At 35.1% G+C, this 17,051-nt stretch overlaps 1 protein-coding gene across 10 annotated transcripts in view; it reads right to left on the reverse strand.

The window, feature by feature from the left end:
• The window catches only part of szt2 (SZT2 subunit of KICSTOR complex), a gene marked incomplete at its 3' end in the record, with an annotated part of 127,106 nt that overhangs the window by 51,139 nt on the left and 58,916 nt on the right, over positions 1 to 17,051 (reverse strand). For 6 of the 10 annotated variants that reach the window (XM_079628594.1, XM_079628601.1, XM_079628602.1 and 3 more), the window contains 6 exons: positions 16,196 to 16,307; positions 15,825 to 15,912; positions 14,145 to 14,263; positions 12,665 to 12,829; positions 10,475 to 10,559; positions 795 to 971 (listed from right to left, as the gene is read on the reverse strand). In XM_079628594.1, coding sequence (XP_079484720.1) covers positions 795 to 971; positions 10,475 to 10,559; positions 12,665 to 12,829; positions 14,145 to 14,263; positions 15,825 to 15,912; positions 16,196 to 16,307 — 746 coding nt within the window. Of the gene's footprint in view, positions 1 to 794; positions 972 to 7,094; positions 7,146 to 10,474; positions 10,560 to 12,664; positions 12,830 to 14,144; positions 14,264 to 15,824; positions 15,913 to 16,195; positions 16,308 to 17,051 lie in introns of all 10 variants that reach the window. The other 4 variants (XM_079628599.1, XM_079628597.1, XM_079628593.1 and 1 more) reach the window with 1 other exon arrangement.

Below are 17,051 nucleotides of genomic sequence, written 5' to 3' on the forward strand. Positions count from 1 at the left end.
CCAAAGTCAAATCCTGACAAGTGTCGTCTTTGGATTAAACTGTGTGGACGTCCTCAGTCAGCGAAACCCCTCAAGATCAACAAGCTCACTTTTGTGCTGTGTTGCTTTTAACCTTACTGTGAAGTTATACTAGTTAGACAGTTTTATGCTGGTTTAAGTTATGATTTCGGTTCTCTACCCTAATTGTTGATACGCTAGCACACGCAGCTAATAAATACAACTTTATACTCGCGTAGTCCGTTTGCTTTGTAATAACGATTATAGAAGTGAATAGAGACCTACCCAGCTTTGCATGAACAGTGTTTCTCCTGATATTGTGAGTCCCAGCCTCCGTCTCGATTAGGATATGCGGTGGTTCATTTTTTAACTGTGACCGTTATGCTTTTGCCTCTATTTAGCTTGTTGTTGCTTGTGTTTCGCCGTATGTCTTGAATAAAGCCTTCGAACGAATATTACAGCCCCTTTTGCCTACTTCTATCGGACACTTTATTTGCTGCTTTATAAAAGTTTGATAAAATTTCAGCAGGAAGAGCCGTCACAGCATAAGCCATGTTGATACCAAACCAGAGCCCAGATGAAGTTGTCGGAGGTAGCAACAGTAACTAAGGGGCGCGGGGCTTAGCCAAAGGTGAATTGATTGGATGGTTGTGGTTTGCTATGTGAGTGACAGGTTGCCTCGCCCTCGTCATCAGAGAAGAGAAGAGATGCATCAAGAGGGAGGAGAAGTTAGTCTGATTCAAGATTATGAGGGTAGGCCTACATGAACTACTGTTTGTTTGCAAAAGCTTCCCAACCTGAGCTCTGGCTGAGAGAGTCCACCTTAACAACCGTCGTCAAGGCCTCAAACTGGTCCGGCTGGAGGGAGATGGTGGAAACGTCAGCTCTAAGTGCCGGTCCGCTGCCGTCCTGAGCGGGAACCTGCAGCGCGCAGCCTTTAGCGTCCACGAATGACAGCGCGATGCAGGCGATACCTGGGGAGCGCAGCAAGTGAACAGGGTTAGAGGAGAACGTGATGGAGCCGAGATGTAAATGAGCTTGACAGAGAACTGAAGAGAACAGATGCAAAAAATTATGCAAACTCAAATGAAAGCAATAAATTCTGCTAGTGCTGAAAGACAAACGGGGGTTTGCTATAGAGACACACACATCTCTTCAAGCAAAGCCACTTTCTGTGCTCAAGGGGCTGATTTTTATTAAAAGTAACAGATGTTTTTCTTCTTTTTGTTATATGAAGGTCACATGAAATCTGTCTTTAAACTTTTCAACATATCCTCAACATTTATTATGCTTCTTTTTCAAATGCCTTTTACGTACAGATCTGATGACCCTCGACAGACACATCCTTTCAATATATATAATATGAAAAAGCATCATGAAACTATGATGATGTTAACAAAAAGTGAAATAAACACTTCAATATTCATTTGAAAATTTTTATTTTTGTATGTATTTGTTCTAATAATGTTTGTTTTTCAAAAGTTGTGCAGTTATATAGCACACGTGTGTATGGGTGTACACATATAGGGGTGTAATTTCCATCCAAGCTGTAATTTAGTCAAATTATTTAAAAAAATTATTTAATAGTAGCGATGCACGGATACTAAATTTCTCGCAATACCGATAACCGATTATTCAGAATGATATATGTCGATACCGATAGTTTTAATGTCTTAAAGAAGAAAAAAATGTATGTACACTGCGGGTCACAGGTCTTACATATTGTGGTCCTATTGCTAGCTTGATTGCTTCTATTGCTCTCCTCATTTGTAAGTCACTTTGGATAAAATCATCTGCAAAGTGATTAAATGTAAATGTAAAAAAATCTGTCCCAACTAATGTAATGCTATAAACTATATCGGGAACCCTCTCATTCGGTACATTGCTATAATATTAGAGGTTAAAATGAACAACAGAGCCCAAACTATTATATTCAACTGCTATTTATACGTTTACTTGTATTAAAGAGGAAGAAAAGACTCACGCTCCGTGTTGCCACTTGAACAAAGGCGCTACAGCCTAATAAATGCCATTTATTGTTTGAATTACGTATACAAATGGACATAGTTTGAAAGCTGAGACTTTGTTGCTTATCAGAAGTATGCACAAAGCCCTTTGTGATTATTGGATGGGGGGCACACTACAAATAATGTTTGGTGCGCTGAAAAAGCACAGACCTGGAGACTAGACAGGATCAAACACAGCCTTGCTTTAACGTCGCTACTTTTCAAGTGTTACTGCGTTATTGTAGCATTAACTTGCCCTAAATTCAACACAACACAACACACATTTTCTTCACACACAGTATGAGTTACAGTCTGACACTGTGTGAGTTGATTGACAGGATATAATCAGCCCTGATCATCGGCTGTTTTAAACAATCAGATGATGGCTGACAGTGAAAATAATTGCTTTTATCGGCCAATACATCGATGCATACCTATTTAATATTTATTTTGGATCCATAAAATGCAAGATATGAAATTAGCTGGTCGGCTAGTCTGACATTTTATTCTAAAACTGCTTAAAAACGTTTCCACAACTGTCATTTTCACCAAAAAACAGTGTTGTTTTCGGCAATAGAAAACATTTAAATAAAATTACATATAAATATCAGATGAAAAACTTAAACAAAAAAAAAACTTAACAATGAAAATAAGAAATGCTGTCTAACTGAAATACATACATTTAAGTTGAAGAGCTAAAATGACTAAAATAAATTAAAGTAGAAATAGAAATATTTAAGGTAAAAAAACAAATACAACTGGCAAAAGCTGATAACAAAATGACAAAAGAAAATGTGCAAATGTTGCTTAAAAGTGTATAAAGTTTTAAGAGAGTTTAATATCTAAAAGTCCACAAGGATGAAAGTGCCCACAGTTGAAGAAACACCCATATGTACCCTTAAATTATATAAACACAACTATATTTCAGAAAAACAATGCCTCTACTTGAGTACAAACTCTCATAAATCCTTTAAATGGGTTTTTCTGCTGTTGTATTGACTCGGTTGTGCTGTTTACAGCGTGAAGCCGCGGCTCTGATAAGCGCAGAAAGAGAGAGATTTCCATCATTAGATTCTCAGAGATCGATGGCGCCTCCGCTCCAGTGGTTGTGGCTATAAGAAAGCCTCGCAAACAGAGCGGCGGTCGCATTAAAAGGCATTAGCAGCAAACAGTGGAGCGCGAGCAGGGATTTATCCAGCTGCTTGTATTAGCGCATGCCGTTAGCGGTTTGAAGCATGATCGATGTGTAAGTGTGTGTGTGTGTGCCAGATATCAGATACTAATGCGTTGCACACACAATCACCTGAGATAAATCACCCCTGTGCTCTCACATGCTAAAACGTGCATGCATTCTGCACAAGTGTGGCCTGGATGCATGTATGAAAGGTTGCATTTGGTCTGAAACACACAATACACGAGTACATAAATGCTTCCTTCTAAGCAAGCTCAATTTTCTGCATCATCGCATTTCTGAAATGTGTCGGGATGTGATTCACAACGCAAGTGCGTGTTGCTTTCAGAGCCGTGCCAATCAATGAGTAGCTTCTCTTTGCCCTCTCATCTAAAACTGCATTTGCTGTGATCTTTTAAGAGCACTTGATGAGGTGTGATGTAGTGTGGCGTGACCCCTGCGCTCCAGTGAGACTGCATCGAGACCGAGAAGGGCCCTTCAATCTCTGCTGGACTCTGTGTGTCTGACTGAAGCCCTAGAGCCCATCACGAAAGTCACTTTCTGATTTATAATGACAGCGGCAGAGAGTGTGAATGAGATGATTCTGGACTCACACAGAACATCTGATCTCATATACACGCTACAAAGTGATCATTTCAACGTTTTTTTTTTTTAAGTAAAAATACTGTAAATTGCATTACACAATGAGAAATTTTCATATACAGGTAAAACTCGAAAAATTAGAATATCATGCAAAAGTTCATTTATTTCAGTAATTCAACTTAAAAGGTGAAACTAATATATTATATAGACTCATTACATGCAAAGTGAGATATTTCAAGCCTTTATTTGTTATAATTGTGATGATTACAGCTTATGAAAACCCCAAATTCAAAGTTAGAATATTGTGAAAAGGTTTTCATAAGCTGTAAGCCATAATCATCAAAATTATGTCAAATAAAGGCTTGAAATATCTCACTTTACATGTACAATGAGTCTATATAATATATTAGTTTCACTTTTTAAGTTGAATTACTGAAAGAAATGAACTTTTGCACGATATTCAAATTTTTCAAGTTTCATCTGTACAGTGAAAGAATAAATGTAGCAATACTTGCAAAATTTGAAGGGTTGTTTCAAAAAATGCCTTAAATTTATGACGAAAACACGAAGTCTTTGCATGATGCATCACATCATTATACAGTAAGTTCACCTTAAAGTTTTATACATTAACATTAGTTAAAGATAATATGAAATAGGGCTGTAAACGATTAATCACGATTAATCTAATCCAAAATAAAAGTTTGTGTTTACATAATATATGTGTGTGTATTGTGTATAATTATTTTGTATATATAAATTCACACACATGCATGTATTTTTTAAGAAAAATGTGTTATTTATATATAATATAAATCATATAAAAATATATATGCAGTATATAAAGGCAAATATTTCTCAAATATATACATGCATGTGTGTGTATTTATATATACAAAATAATTATACACAATACACACACATATATTATGTAAACACAAACTTTTATTTTGGATTCGATTAATCGCGATTAATCGTTTACAGCCCTAAATTTCTTAACTTCTATGTTAAATTATACATACTACTAATCCATTTTAACATTATAAGTCTACTGTTCAAAAGTTTACGGTGAGTATGATTTTTTTTTTTTTGGAAGAAATGAATTCTATTTAGCAAGGAAGCATTAAATTAAACAAAAGTGACAGTAACAACATGTATAATGTCACAAAAGTTTTTTATCTCAAATAAATGCTGTTCTTTTGAACGGTCTATTCATCAAAAAAAAAAAAAAAAAGTACTTAAATATATAGTAAAATAGTAATATTGTGAAACATAATTGCATGTTTGTTCAAATATATGCAGCCTTAGTGAGCCTAAGAGACTTTCAGAAACCCAAAACTTTTATCAACATTATTAATTGCATTTTGAACTAGCATGAAAAATAATTAACAGTTAAGATTAATGCTGTAAAAATGCTCTTTGTTAGTTGCATAAAAAAAATCATATACATCACTGCTATGTTACTATGCAATTATATATCTCAAATAATACAACTCATTATAAATATTAAAACTAACAATCAATATTAGTGTATGTGCTGGAAACATAATTTGATTATGAAAAGCTGGGGAAACGCATGAGGACTAGGATGTTTAGTGCTCTTCTGTTTTATTAATTTAGATTTGTTATAAATCATAAAATCACAGCAGAAGGCCAGTGTAACATTCATGAGCAGGATCTCTACATCAACACCGTCAAACACATGAAAGCACTGAAGCTGGAGGCACATTATCTTCAGAGAAGCTCACAGGCCCTGTTGTCTGCAGCTTAAATGCTGTTTGATACTTCCTGATTGCAATGATACTGCAAGATGTCAATCGGTGATCGTTTGCACAATGCACTTTATTTATCAGTGAACTTCACACTGACTGACTGACTGCAAAAATTAGTTTTAATATGCGCCAGAAGCATTCAACATTTCCTAGCATTAGCAAGGTGTTTTGAGTTGGTAGTTGCCAGCTTAAAGGAACAGTTCACCCAATTAAAAAAAAAAAAAAAGTACATTTAAACGTTATTTTCTCTTATATGCATCTGCAAATTGGTGCAAGACAATCTGTAATGAAAAAACCCAGTTCAGTTTCCCATTTTTCAATCTGAACATGAAGGGAAATTAGATTTTCAGCAAATAACCGATTCAAATTCCTCATATAAAGTTATGCAATGGCTTCAAAAGATTTGGAATATATTGCACAGGTCAAATGGACAACTTCTATGATGCTTTTTTATACATTTTTAAGCTCTATAGCTCTATAGAGATTATGTTAAAAAAAAGCAAAATTGGAACATCATATCAAACATTTGAGAAAATAAAGCACTGTGTCCATCCAGCGAGTCGAACAGAACAAAATCGCCACTTCCTGAAACCTGCCGCAAAATGTCACAAAGAAAAATGGAAGTTGCTGCAGTAAGAGAAGCCATTGCGGGTCTTTTTTCATATATAAACTAGGAGGATCACAATAAACGCTGTCATGTAATCTTGTGTTCGGTGGCGAATGCAGTCGTATAAGACAGTTCTGGGAGAGAATTAAACCGATTTTGCTCAGGCGTTTCAAAATGATCAAACCAATATGTGACCCTGGACCACAAAACCAGTCAAATTGAGATTTATACATCATCTGAACTCTGAATAAATACGCTTTACATTGATGTATGGTTTGTTATGACAGGACAATATTTGGCCGAGATGCAACTATTTGAAAATCTAGAATCTGAGGGTGCAAAAAAATCTAAATATTGAAAAAATCGTCTTAAAGTTGTTCATTTATGTCCGCACATCCAATCTAAATCTAATTTTTTATATATTTACGGTAGGAAATTTACTAAATATCTTCATGGAACATGATCTTTACTTAATATCCTAATGATTTTTAGCATAAAAGAAAAATCTATAATTTTGACCCAATACAATGTATTGTTGGCTATTGCCACAGATATACCCGTGCGACATGTGACTGGTTTTGTGATCCAGGGTCACATATTTCAGATGCTGTGCAACGAGATCGGTCGGCAGGATAGTCCAGTTATGCCATCCCATTGTGCAAAGTCACAGTTTTTTCATTAACTTATTCGGTTAATGTGCTTCATTCATAATTTGATGTATGCACATCTTTGCGTTTCCATTTAGCGTTTTTGTATGTTATATCCCAAAATGGGTATACAAATAGGTGGATGGAAACATAGCTAGATCAGAACGACATGAGGGTGAGTAAACCTTCATTTTTGGGTGAACTACGCCTTTGAGCTGTGATCATGTGACCATGCAGTACCACACGCAGCCAGTGGGGGCGCCACAGGACACACAGCAGAACAGGGTCTTATACCTTGAAACTGAGAGGTTGGGAAGAGATTCTGAACAAGATCCGTCATTGTACCTGAGGCACAACAGACACCCACAGGACAGAAACAATGAATGGGACAAATCAACATTAATGATCAACCAATGAGCAGTGTTGGGGAGTTAAGAGTATGCACCAACTTAAAGTTTCTTTGTCACTCGCAGGCCTAAACTCTTTAGAGAAGCACAGTGTCACAAAATCTTTTCACTAGAGTTTATTTGAAATTTAAGCTTTTCAAGATTTTTAAGCAATTCAAGTCATAATTAATGTTGCTCGCAAAAGTCTGTTATATAAAATTCATGGTGTGCACGTAAAACGCAGCTAAACATTTCTCTGGTTTGAAAACATTAAGGGGTTTTAGATTTCAAATTAGATTTAAAATGAAACATCATTTTTAAAGGCCTTTCAATGTGACACAAATGTAACTTTATGTCAGCTGTATTGTAGGTACATTGGTGTTCAAGTTTGAATCAGCTGCTGTAATCTTGTTTTACAGATGAATATGATTTAAATAAAATAAAGTTGCTTAGCAAGTTACAAATGAAGATGAAGAGAAACAGGATGATGAACATAGAGGTAAAATTCAAATGCAAATTTCAATGAAATTGCCTGCATTAACATCAGTGTTGTTATTGTTAACGAAACCCCCCAATTTATTTTTTTATAAAATATGAAAATTAATTGATAAACCTACTTAAACAAACAAACATTATAAATGTTCCCTTGGCAAGTAAATTAAATAAAACAACTAAAAGTACTAAAACTAAAACCTAAATAATGTAAACCCTCAAAATAATGTAAACCTTTATAAAAAAAAATAATTATAATAATATATATATATTAAAATCTAAATAAAATGACGAAAGCACAGAAAATTACTAAAATATATTAATAATAATAATAAATATAATATATACACACAGACATACACATATACACAATAAAATAATAAAAAACATGAAATATATAAATAGTGCTAAAATAACACTGATTAACTTGTTTTGAGTCATCCCAGGACATGTAATGGCTTGTGGGAAACTCAAACCCATTTCATATCCACACTGCACTGGTCAGGCTGATAATAGTGAACATCTCAGTGAAGTCCTGCCTTTAAACCCCCGGAGGAGCTGCTCCGACCTCTCAGGAACTGATATTACTGTCATCCTGCATCAATAATCCCACAAGTAGACGATTCCAGGAGCCACAAAGCCCTTTATTTACATTCTGATGAAGTGCATGAGCTGTAATGCTGGAAGAGCATCCAGTAATGGCCCTTTTAATAGCGGGTGCATTAGGAGATCTTCAGGAGCAGCTCTTCCAGGTATTTGGGTGGACTGTCAGTTCATTAGTGTTGGGGAAAGAAGAGGAGAGGAACCCTGTGGCTCCAGTCCCACTTCTGCTGTCTCCTCCTGACAATTATCTCTCTGCAGTTTGAGATCAAGTCATATTAGGACCCTAAGAGGCTCGTTAAAGACCCTTTAATGAGACAGACCAGGAGCCTCCCCCCCCCCGCAGCCGTTAAAGCACTCACAAACTTTACACTTGTACTCGAGAGTATTTATAAACTCCACATTCACCCCGAAGGAGTGTTAAAAACACCCTGTCTGAGGACCTGAAGGGGTCGGATGCAGATTTCAGATAAGATTTAAAATGAAATGTTATCTTTAAAGGCCAAATTTTAATTTTCCACTTAAAGAAGTTCAACACCTATTTAGCTGTAAGCGTGTCAGTTAAAGGCGGGAGAACATTGTTATTAGTCATAATTAAGCTATAATTGTGAATTTTGCCTGTCTAAATTTAGATGAAGAATAGTAAAAGTATGGCAGAAAACACATGCTCATCAAGACTGCATTTATTTGATCAAAAACAGTAACATTGTGAAATATTATTACAGTAAAATATTTTTTTGGAACCTTTTTTCAGGATTCATTGATGAATAAAAGGTTTAAAAGAGCAGCATTTAGTCAAAATAGAAATATTTTCTAACAATATAAATCTTTACTATCACTTTTTATCAATTTAACACATACTTGCTAATGTTGATTATTAATTTCCTTCACAAAAAAAAAGAATTACTGACCCCAAACTTTTGAACGGTAGTGTATATTGTTACACAAGATTTATATTTTAAATAAATGCTGTTCTTTTTAAACTTTTTATTCATCATTCCTGAAAAAGGGTATCACAGTAGGTTATAAAAAAATATTTAGCAGCACAACTGTCTCCAACATTGATAATAAATCATCATATCAGAATGATTTCTGAAGGATCATGTGACACGGAAGACTGGAGTAATGATGCTGAAAATGCAGCTTTGATCACAGGAATAAGTTATGTTTTAAAGTATATTAAAATTAAAAACAAATATTTCAAATTGTAATACAAATTTACGTAATACAGTATTTACAGTAATAAATACAGCCTTGCTGAGCATAAGAGACTTCTTTCAAAAACATTAAAAATATTAATGTTTCCATTTTCATTCCATTTTTATGAACATATGTGTCCTTAATATTATGTACTAACTTCAACCACTGCTTAATACCTATTAGTACCTATTCTAATACTAAGACCTACAGGTGAAACTCAAAAAATTTGAATATTGTGCAAAAGTTCATTTATTTCAGTAATTCAACTTAACAGGTGAAACTAATATTTTATATAGACTCATTACATGCAAAGTGAGATATTTCAAGCCTTTATTTGTTATAATGTTGATGATTATGGCTTACAGCTTATGAAAACCCCAAATTCAAAATTAGAATATTGTGAAAAGGTTTTCATAAGCTGTAAGCCATAATCATCAAAATTATTACCAATAAAGGCTTGAAATATCTCACTTTGCATGTAATGAGTCTATATAATATATTAGTTACACCTTTTAAGTTGAATTGCTGAAATAAATGAACTTTTGCACAATATTCTAATTTTTTGAGTTTCACCTGTATAACTACCTACACTTAGATCCAGGAAGGAACAATGAATTTGTTTGAGCGATTAATTAAAACCATGAATAAGACGGTAAAACCGGTGTGTGTGTGTGTGTGTGTGTGTGTGTGTCTGGAGGAGCTCAGGTGTAAACACAGAAATGTGCTCCGCTTTTTAATAAGCCTGAAACGAAACACTGACCTGTCAGCAAATCTAGCGAGATGGAGAGAAACTGTGCCAGCGAACACTGATGGAAGGAAGAAATAAAACTCACGAAATTTTGGCAAGATAAACAGGCAAAGTGTGTGTTATTCAGGACCTCGGAAATAAGATTTAGGAGGCGCTAAAGGAGTCACAGCGAAATACAAATCAAACCCGGGGAAAGCGAGATGCGGATGGTGTTTGCTAGCTGGGTTGGAGAACAGAAGTGTCTTTACCTTTGCCTCCTGTTCCTTGGCCTCCGGGTTTATTGTACAGGTAGATGTCATGATCCGGCAGCTCGCTGCTCAAATGGAAGTAATGCTACGAGAGAAACAAAGAAAACTGATTTATGGAGACTGATAATCTAAAAATAATGGTTACACTTTACAATAATGTTCCATTAATTAACGTTAATTAATGCATTACCTAACATTAACTACCAATGCGCAATTCATTTGTTACAGTATTTATTAATCTTTGGTACATTAATTAATATTAACAGATACACTTTTTGATTTCAATAGTGTAATAGTAAATGCTGAAATTAGCATTAAATGATTTAGAAGTATTTTTCATTGTTAATAACTAATTTTAACAAATCAAATCTTAATGTAAAGTGCAACCAAAAAAGTATGCATATTTTATTTATTTATTTTTATATCTTCATAATGATTCTCATTTGAAGTTGCACAATATTATAGTTAATCATATCGATACCGGCCATAATTATGGATTTTTCATTATTATAGATATGATTAGGTACTGATATTTGTAATGAATAGATCATGTTAGCCTTTTTTACAAATCAGACAGTAAACTATTTCTCTGGCAGGTTTGAAAAGGTACTAAATGCAGACAAGTTATAATTATAATCACTTGTTCGCCATTATGTGAGAAAAGCACCATGATTATAGTGCACTTTCAATTCTAATCACATATTAGCTTCTAAAAAAGGGACATTTAAGAGAATACAGAAATGCAACAAAGTGTGTGTTTTTATGCCTCGCCTCCCGGTGGAGAGGTGTATTATGGGAGTTCTCTGAATGAACTCTCGGTGACCTGTTAAACTGAACCGCACTCACTCGGAGAGCATACATGTCTAAACACATTTGCAGAGCTCTGCTGCGCTCACACGTTATCTGTGGGCTTCGCTTCACACTCACAGCAAAGTATAAACCGCTTATTGCAAACCACTTCGTTACACTTTTTTTTTTACAAATATTTACGTAATCTGCAGTATTTCTGAAAAATGGATTTCATCAGACCATTTTAAAATGATTTGTGAAAGTGTAGAATTTAAGACAGTCACTCTTCTTTAAAAAAAAGGCATATTTTTTCATTTGCAAAATATTCAGATGAGAAAAATAATAAACGTCTGTAGTAATAAATAATAATAAAAACTTTCTTTAAGATTGACGTAAATACCCATATTTCTGGGCCATGTATTTCATCAGCTCATTTTAAAATTAATTGTGAAAGCAAAGAATTATTTCTTTAATAATGTTTTTTTTTTTTTTTTAAGAAAAGTGTGTACTAATATATATATATATATTAGGGCTGTAACGATTAATCGCGATTAATCGAAATCCAAAATAAAAGTTTGTGTTTACATAATATATATGTGTGTATTGTGTATAATTATTTTGTATATATAAATACACACACATGCATGTATATATTTAATAAAAATGTGTTATTTATATATAAAATAGTTATATTTATATATAATATAAATCATATAAAAATATATATGCAGTATATAAATGCAAATATTTCTCAAATATATACATGCATGTGTATGTATTTATATATATAAAATAATTATACACAATACACACACATATATTATGTAAACACAAACTTTTATTTTGGATTTCGATTAATCGCGATTAATCGTTACAGCCCTAATATATATATATATATATATATATATATATATATATATATATACATACATAAACACACTTATATTTATATATTTTGCAAAAGAAATAAGCCTCTATATAAAGAAAGTATTTCGCAAAATATTCAGTTAAAAAATATAAAGGAAATAATAATAAAAAAAATAATACATATTTTCAGTTTGTATTAATAATAATTTAAAATAAAACCTGTGATTATTCTTTAATATTTTAAATATAATTAGGCATCATTCTCAGTTTATGATTCACAAGTCATTGTACCCCTGTGTAATACTTGTTTACAAAGGCTTAAAATAAATAGATATATATTGAAATCATATTTAAATGTTTTGGTATGATTCTGCAGTGTATAAACTGTAAATCATGGAACATTTGGCAGATTTACAATGTAACTTCTAAACCTAAATGTACAGTAGTGCTTCTCTGGCACGTGACCATCTCTATGACTCAAATGCCCTGGGAGTGTGTCCGTCTGTCCGAGCGGGATCAGATGGAGTCGAGTACCTTGAAGTGGTGCTCGATGTTGCTGTCAGTGTATTTGGGGATGTGGAGGAAGATGAGGAGGTTCTGGCGGAGGTAGTGAGCCACGGCCTGGATCCACGGCACGCAGTACTGAGGCAGACAGAACTCCATCACCTCCGTCGCCGGAGAGCCGGGAGGCTGGATGAACTGAGACAAAGAAGAAAGAGTGGAGCTGAAAACATCCACACAAATCACATCCACAGTCTATTATCCAACCATTAAATCTCAGACGACATGCCAGCTGACCGCCCACAGACGGAAACTGACCCTCTGATGTATAGAGAGAGAGGCCACACCTTCAGCAGCTTTTCGGTGATACTTCAAAAAATCTTCAATAAAGACTTTAAAAAAAAAACTTGTTCTGAGATGAGTCACATTACAAGCTTTGATTCAAAGTGAAAAGTATTTAAAAAAATCAGAAAAGAGCAAAAAGGCTTGAAAAGACTCTAAATACAGTGCGTGAGTTTTATTTTATGATACTTTATTGCCATTTTGTATTTATTTTTTTTACTTACAAATGTCTGTCTCTGCATAGAGAAGGTAAATATAATTAGCTTAAAGTCCCCCTGAAGTCAATCATTCCATCCCTTAAAGGTGCAATGTGTAAAATTTCTGAGGATCTATTGACAGAAATGCAATATAAGATCCATAACCATGTTTTCAGTGGTGTATAAAGACCTTACTTAATGAACCGTTATGTTTTTATTACCTTAGAATGAGCCATTTATATCTACATAAGCACGGGCACCCCCTTAAATGAAGGTTGACATATTGTGACGTCATGTTTCTACCGTAGCCGACAGCGAACACACAGCGCTACAGAGTTTGCTATGTGGGGAGAAATGTGCTGCTGGTTACGTCGGCCACCGTAGCTTCTCCTTCGAGTTTGAAAAGGGAGGGATAGGCCGTAAGTGACTTTCTGTTTGCAATTCGCAAATCTCACCACTAGATGCCGCTAAAAATCACACACGGCACCTTTAAAACTCATCTTTGATCACCAAAATGAGTTTTTTCCGTGAATTTGTTTTATTCATGCCTTAAAATAGCTTGAATGTATCTCTACACCCTTGCCTCGTTTAGTATACGCGGTTCTATGAATATGCAAATGAGCCCCGCCTCCACTCACTCACTCAGCTCAGAGATCCACTGGTGGACGATCACACGTTGATCTGATTGGTTACAAGGTAGTGTGTGACGTCAGAAACACCAGCGATTTCAAACCGTGTTTTTGAGACTGTCTTTGGTCTAATGCAGTTTTAAGGAGAAAACACTCAGCAATGCTGTCGACTTATGCTTTAAGACAAGCCATGTACAAATTCATATTAAAAAGACGAATAAACAACATTAAAAGCTTGATTTTCACCACAGGGGGACTTGAATCTGTTCTGCACCAGCCTGTGGTTGAGAACAAGACAGACAGAAAAAAGAGAGACTGTGGATGAGACGGAGAAAGAGAGATCACCTCCACATCTGCAGGCGTCAGTTTACAGTTCCTGACCAGCATGACGGTAATAATGTCCAGCGTGGCCTCGTCCAGACGCTTCCTCAATACCTTCACCAATTCATCAGTGATCTCTGGACCTGTACATCACAAAACATAACATCTCACTGTAATATGTCATATTATGCAAGTACAATTGTTCACAGATTGGAAGCCATTTCATATTGACTTTCGATTTATAAACGAATCCTCCCTAGCAGGTGCCGATATTCCTCAGAGCTGCTCGCCTAAGCATGAAAAGTCCCAATAAATTACAAATACGCATTTAAAATTAAACTGATAGACTGGAAATGATTTGTATGGTTACACTTTGGGAGAGAATAAAACATTTACAGGAATGAAATGACTCATGGGCGTAATAACAGCAGGACGGGTGTGAAGGCCAACAGCGCCTCCTGTCAGATGCTGATGCCACTGCATGTGCTGTTGGAGAGACCTGAGAGTTTGACTTTGCTGGAAATCAATGCAGTTTATCTGTACTTAAACTTTTCTTTTTCTTTTTACTTATCTAAATCTTTGCTGTATGCTCAACTTCCTCCAGATAAAAGTTTGGGCACTATATATAAAATATAAAAATATATATATCTTTTGAGCAAAAGAGACTTCTTTCTGACAAAATTAAAAAATCTTAAAGACCTCAAACTTATATATATATTATCATTATTTTTATTTTTTAAATTTGAAGTCTTATTATAGACCTCGTATTATAAGTTTGAGGTCTTTAAGATTTTTTTAATGTGTCAGAAAGAAGTCTCTTTTGCTCACCAAGGCTGCATTTATTTGATCAAAAATACATTTAGAACAGTAATATAGTAAATATTATTACAATTTGAAAAAATATGTGATAATATATGTTCAAATGTAATTTATTCCTGTGATCAAAGTTGAATTTTCAGCACCTGTCTTCAGTGTCACATGATTTCCTTCAGAAATCAGTATGAGCTGCTTCATGTTTTTGTGGACACCATGATTAAACTTTTTTAGGATTCTTTGATGAATAGAAAGTTTATCAGAACAGTATTTATTTGAAGTAGAAACTTTTAATCAATTTAATGCATCCTTGCTGAATAAAAGTAGCTATATAAAAAAATACTGTATATATACATCTTACTGACCCTATACTTTTGAGTGGTATTGTGTGTGTAATACATACACACATATAAAAATTCTCTCACATTAGGATTTGACCCTTTTTGTTGTTGCAAATTTTCCCAATATAAATTGAATATAAACATGAAATAAGTAAAAAAAATACAAATACTTTTTGTAACATGTTTCAGTCACTGCATAGTTCTAATACTTCATTAGTATGTTTGAATAATTTTTATATTATTCTAAAATGTGAAAAATAGTCCTAATAAAGACCTAATAAATATTTGCTCCCCAAAATTAAGATAAAGGCAGTTTGCTGTCATACATGACTCTTTCTATGACTGCTAAAAACAAATCTTCTTGTTCTTTCTTGTTCTCTAGTTCTTTCCAGTTTTATATGAAAGCAAGAACTTGATCCGAAATGAGCGTCTCCTTATTGTTCTGTGTTTGCCTGTAGTCGTGTAACATCCCTAAGACAAACAACACACTTCATTGCATCTTGTGTTTCATCTCACAGTTTTCACACATGTGTCTGTCCCTCTCTCTCACCTGCAGTCCCCACGCCATGCACCAGCAGCAAAATGTGTTTGTCCACCAGTCCAACCGGCCTTGAGCCTTCCAGAGACGAGCGTGATCCCTATGAACACAAGATACATGTTATAATAACATACTTACATCACATCAGGCACATGGAAGCATGTCTACGCCTGTGTTCCAGGCAATAAACACATAATTACTCAGATCTTCTATCGCTCATCTCATCAGAATGAGCCTCATAAATGGCGTAAACACAAGGACAGGTCAGTGCTTTGAAAGTTGCAGGTAAATCATTCACTCCGGCAGGGGATCGGAGCCCTAATGGCTCCTGAGGGCTCTGGTTTCCTAAAGCGTAATGAGAAGTGACAGTATGTGAATGTTACCGTGAGGTCCTCGGAGCCCATCGGCTCTTGGCTGCGGGCCAGACCGACAGAGCGTGTGTGCATGTTTCCATCCAAATCACTGTACTTCCCTGCCTGAGACGTCTCTGAGAGTCTGAGGAGACAAGACAGATGGGACGAGAAGGTCAAGATCATGAAAAGAATTTAAAAAAATTATAGCGATCATCACTAAGGCCCGGTTTACTTTACTCCTGGTGTTAAGATGCATTTTGATCGATCGGATCACAAGTAGATGAGGGCGTTTACACCTGATGTTTTAATCCGTCTCTTTTATCCACTTTCAACCACTTCTGTCCTGATTTATTTGAGGGGAGGGTCTATGGGTGGGTAAATGAGTTTTTTTTCCTGATGTTTCGATCTAATGGACAAAATAAGCTCAAGCTATTTGCAAATGAACGCGACTGGAGACGACTGAAAAACACACGGAGAGCATCAGCTTTAGTTTCTGCTCTGAAGCTGCAAGACCAGCCGAACGCTGCGAGTGTGTGTTACACCGTGTCCTAACCAGACGCGATGCGATAAGATCCAGCGACAAATAATTTGTCTGTTCACACTAGACACGATGCGACTGCGAGATGCGTCGAAATCAATCAAAATCCATAGCCAGTCTGAACAGTGTGTGGGCGGAGTCTCGCGGCAAGTGCACAGCCAATCAGAACAGCGTGTGGGCGGAGTCTTATGGCGAGTGCACGGCACCAGACTAATCTTGACGCAAAATGCAAGAAAATGGAAAAGTAGCTACATAATCAAATTCACAAATATTACACAATTTAAACATTATTCAAAATACATAGGCTACTGAGTTACTAAAACAATCTGTCAAATAATACACTTTGTT

The sequence above is a fragment of the Phoxinus phoxinus genome (assembly GCF_949152265.1).
Source record: "Phoxinus phoxinus genome assembly, chromosome: 11".
Lineage (NCBI taxonomy): Eukaryota > Metazoa > Chordata > Actinopteri > Cypriniformes > Leuciscidae > Phoxinus > Phoxinus phoxinus.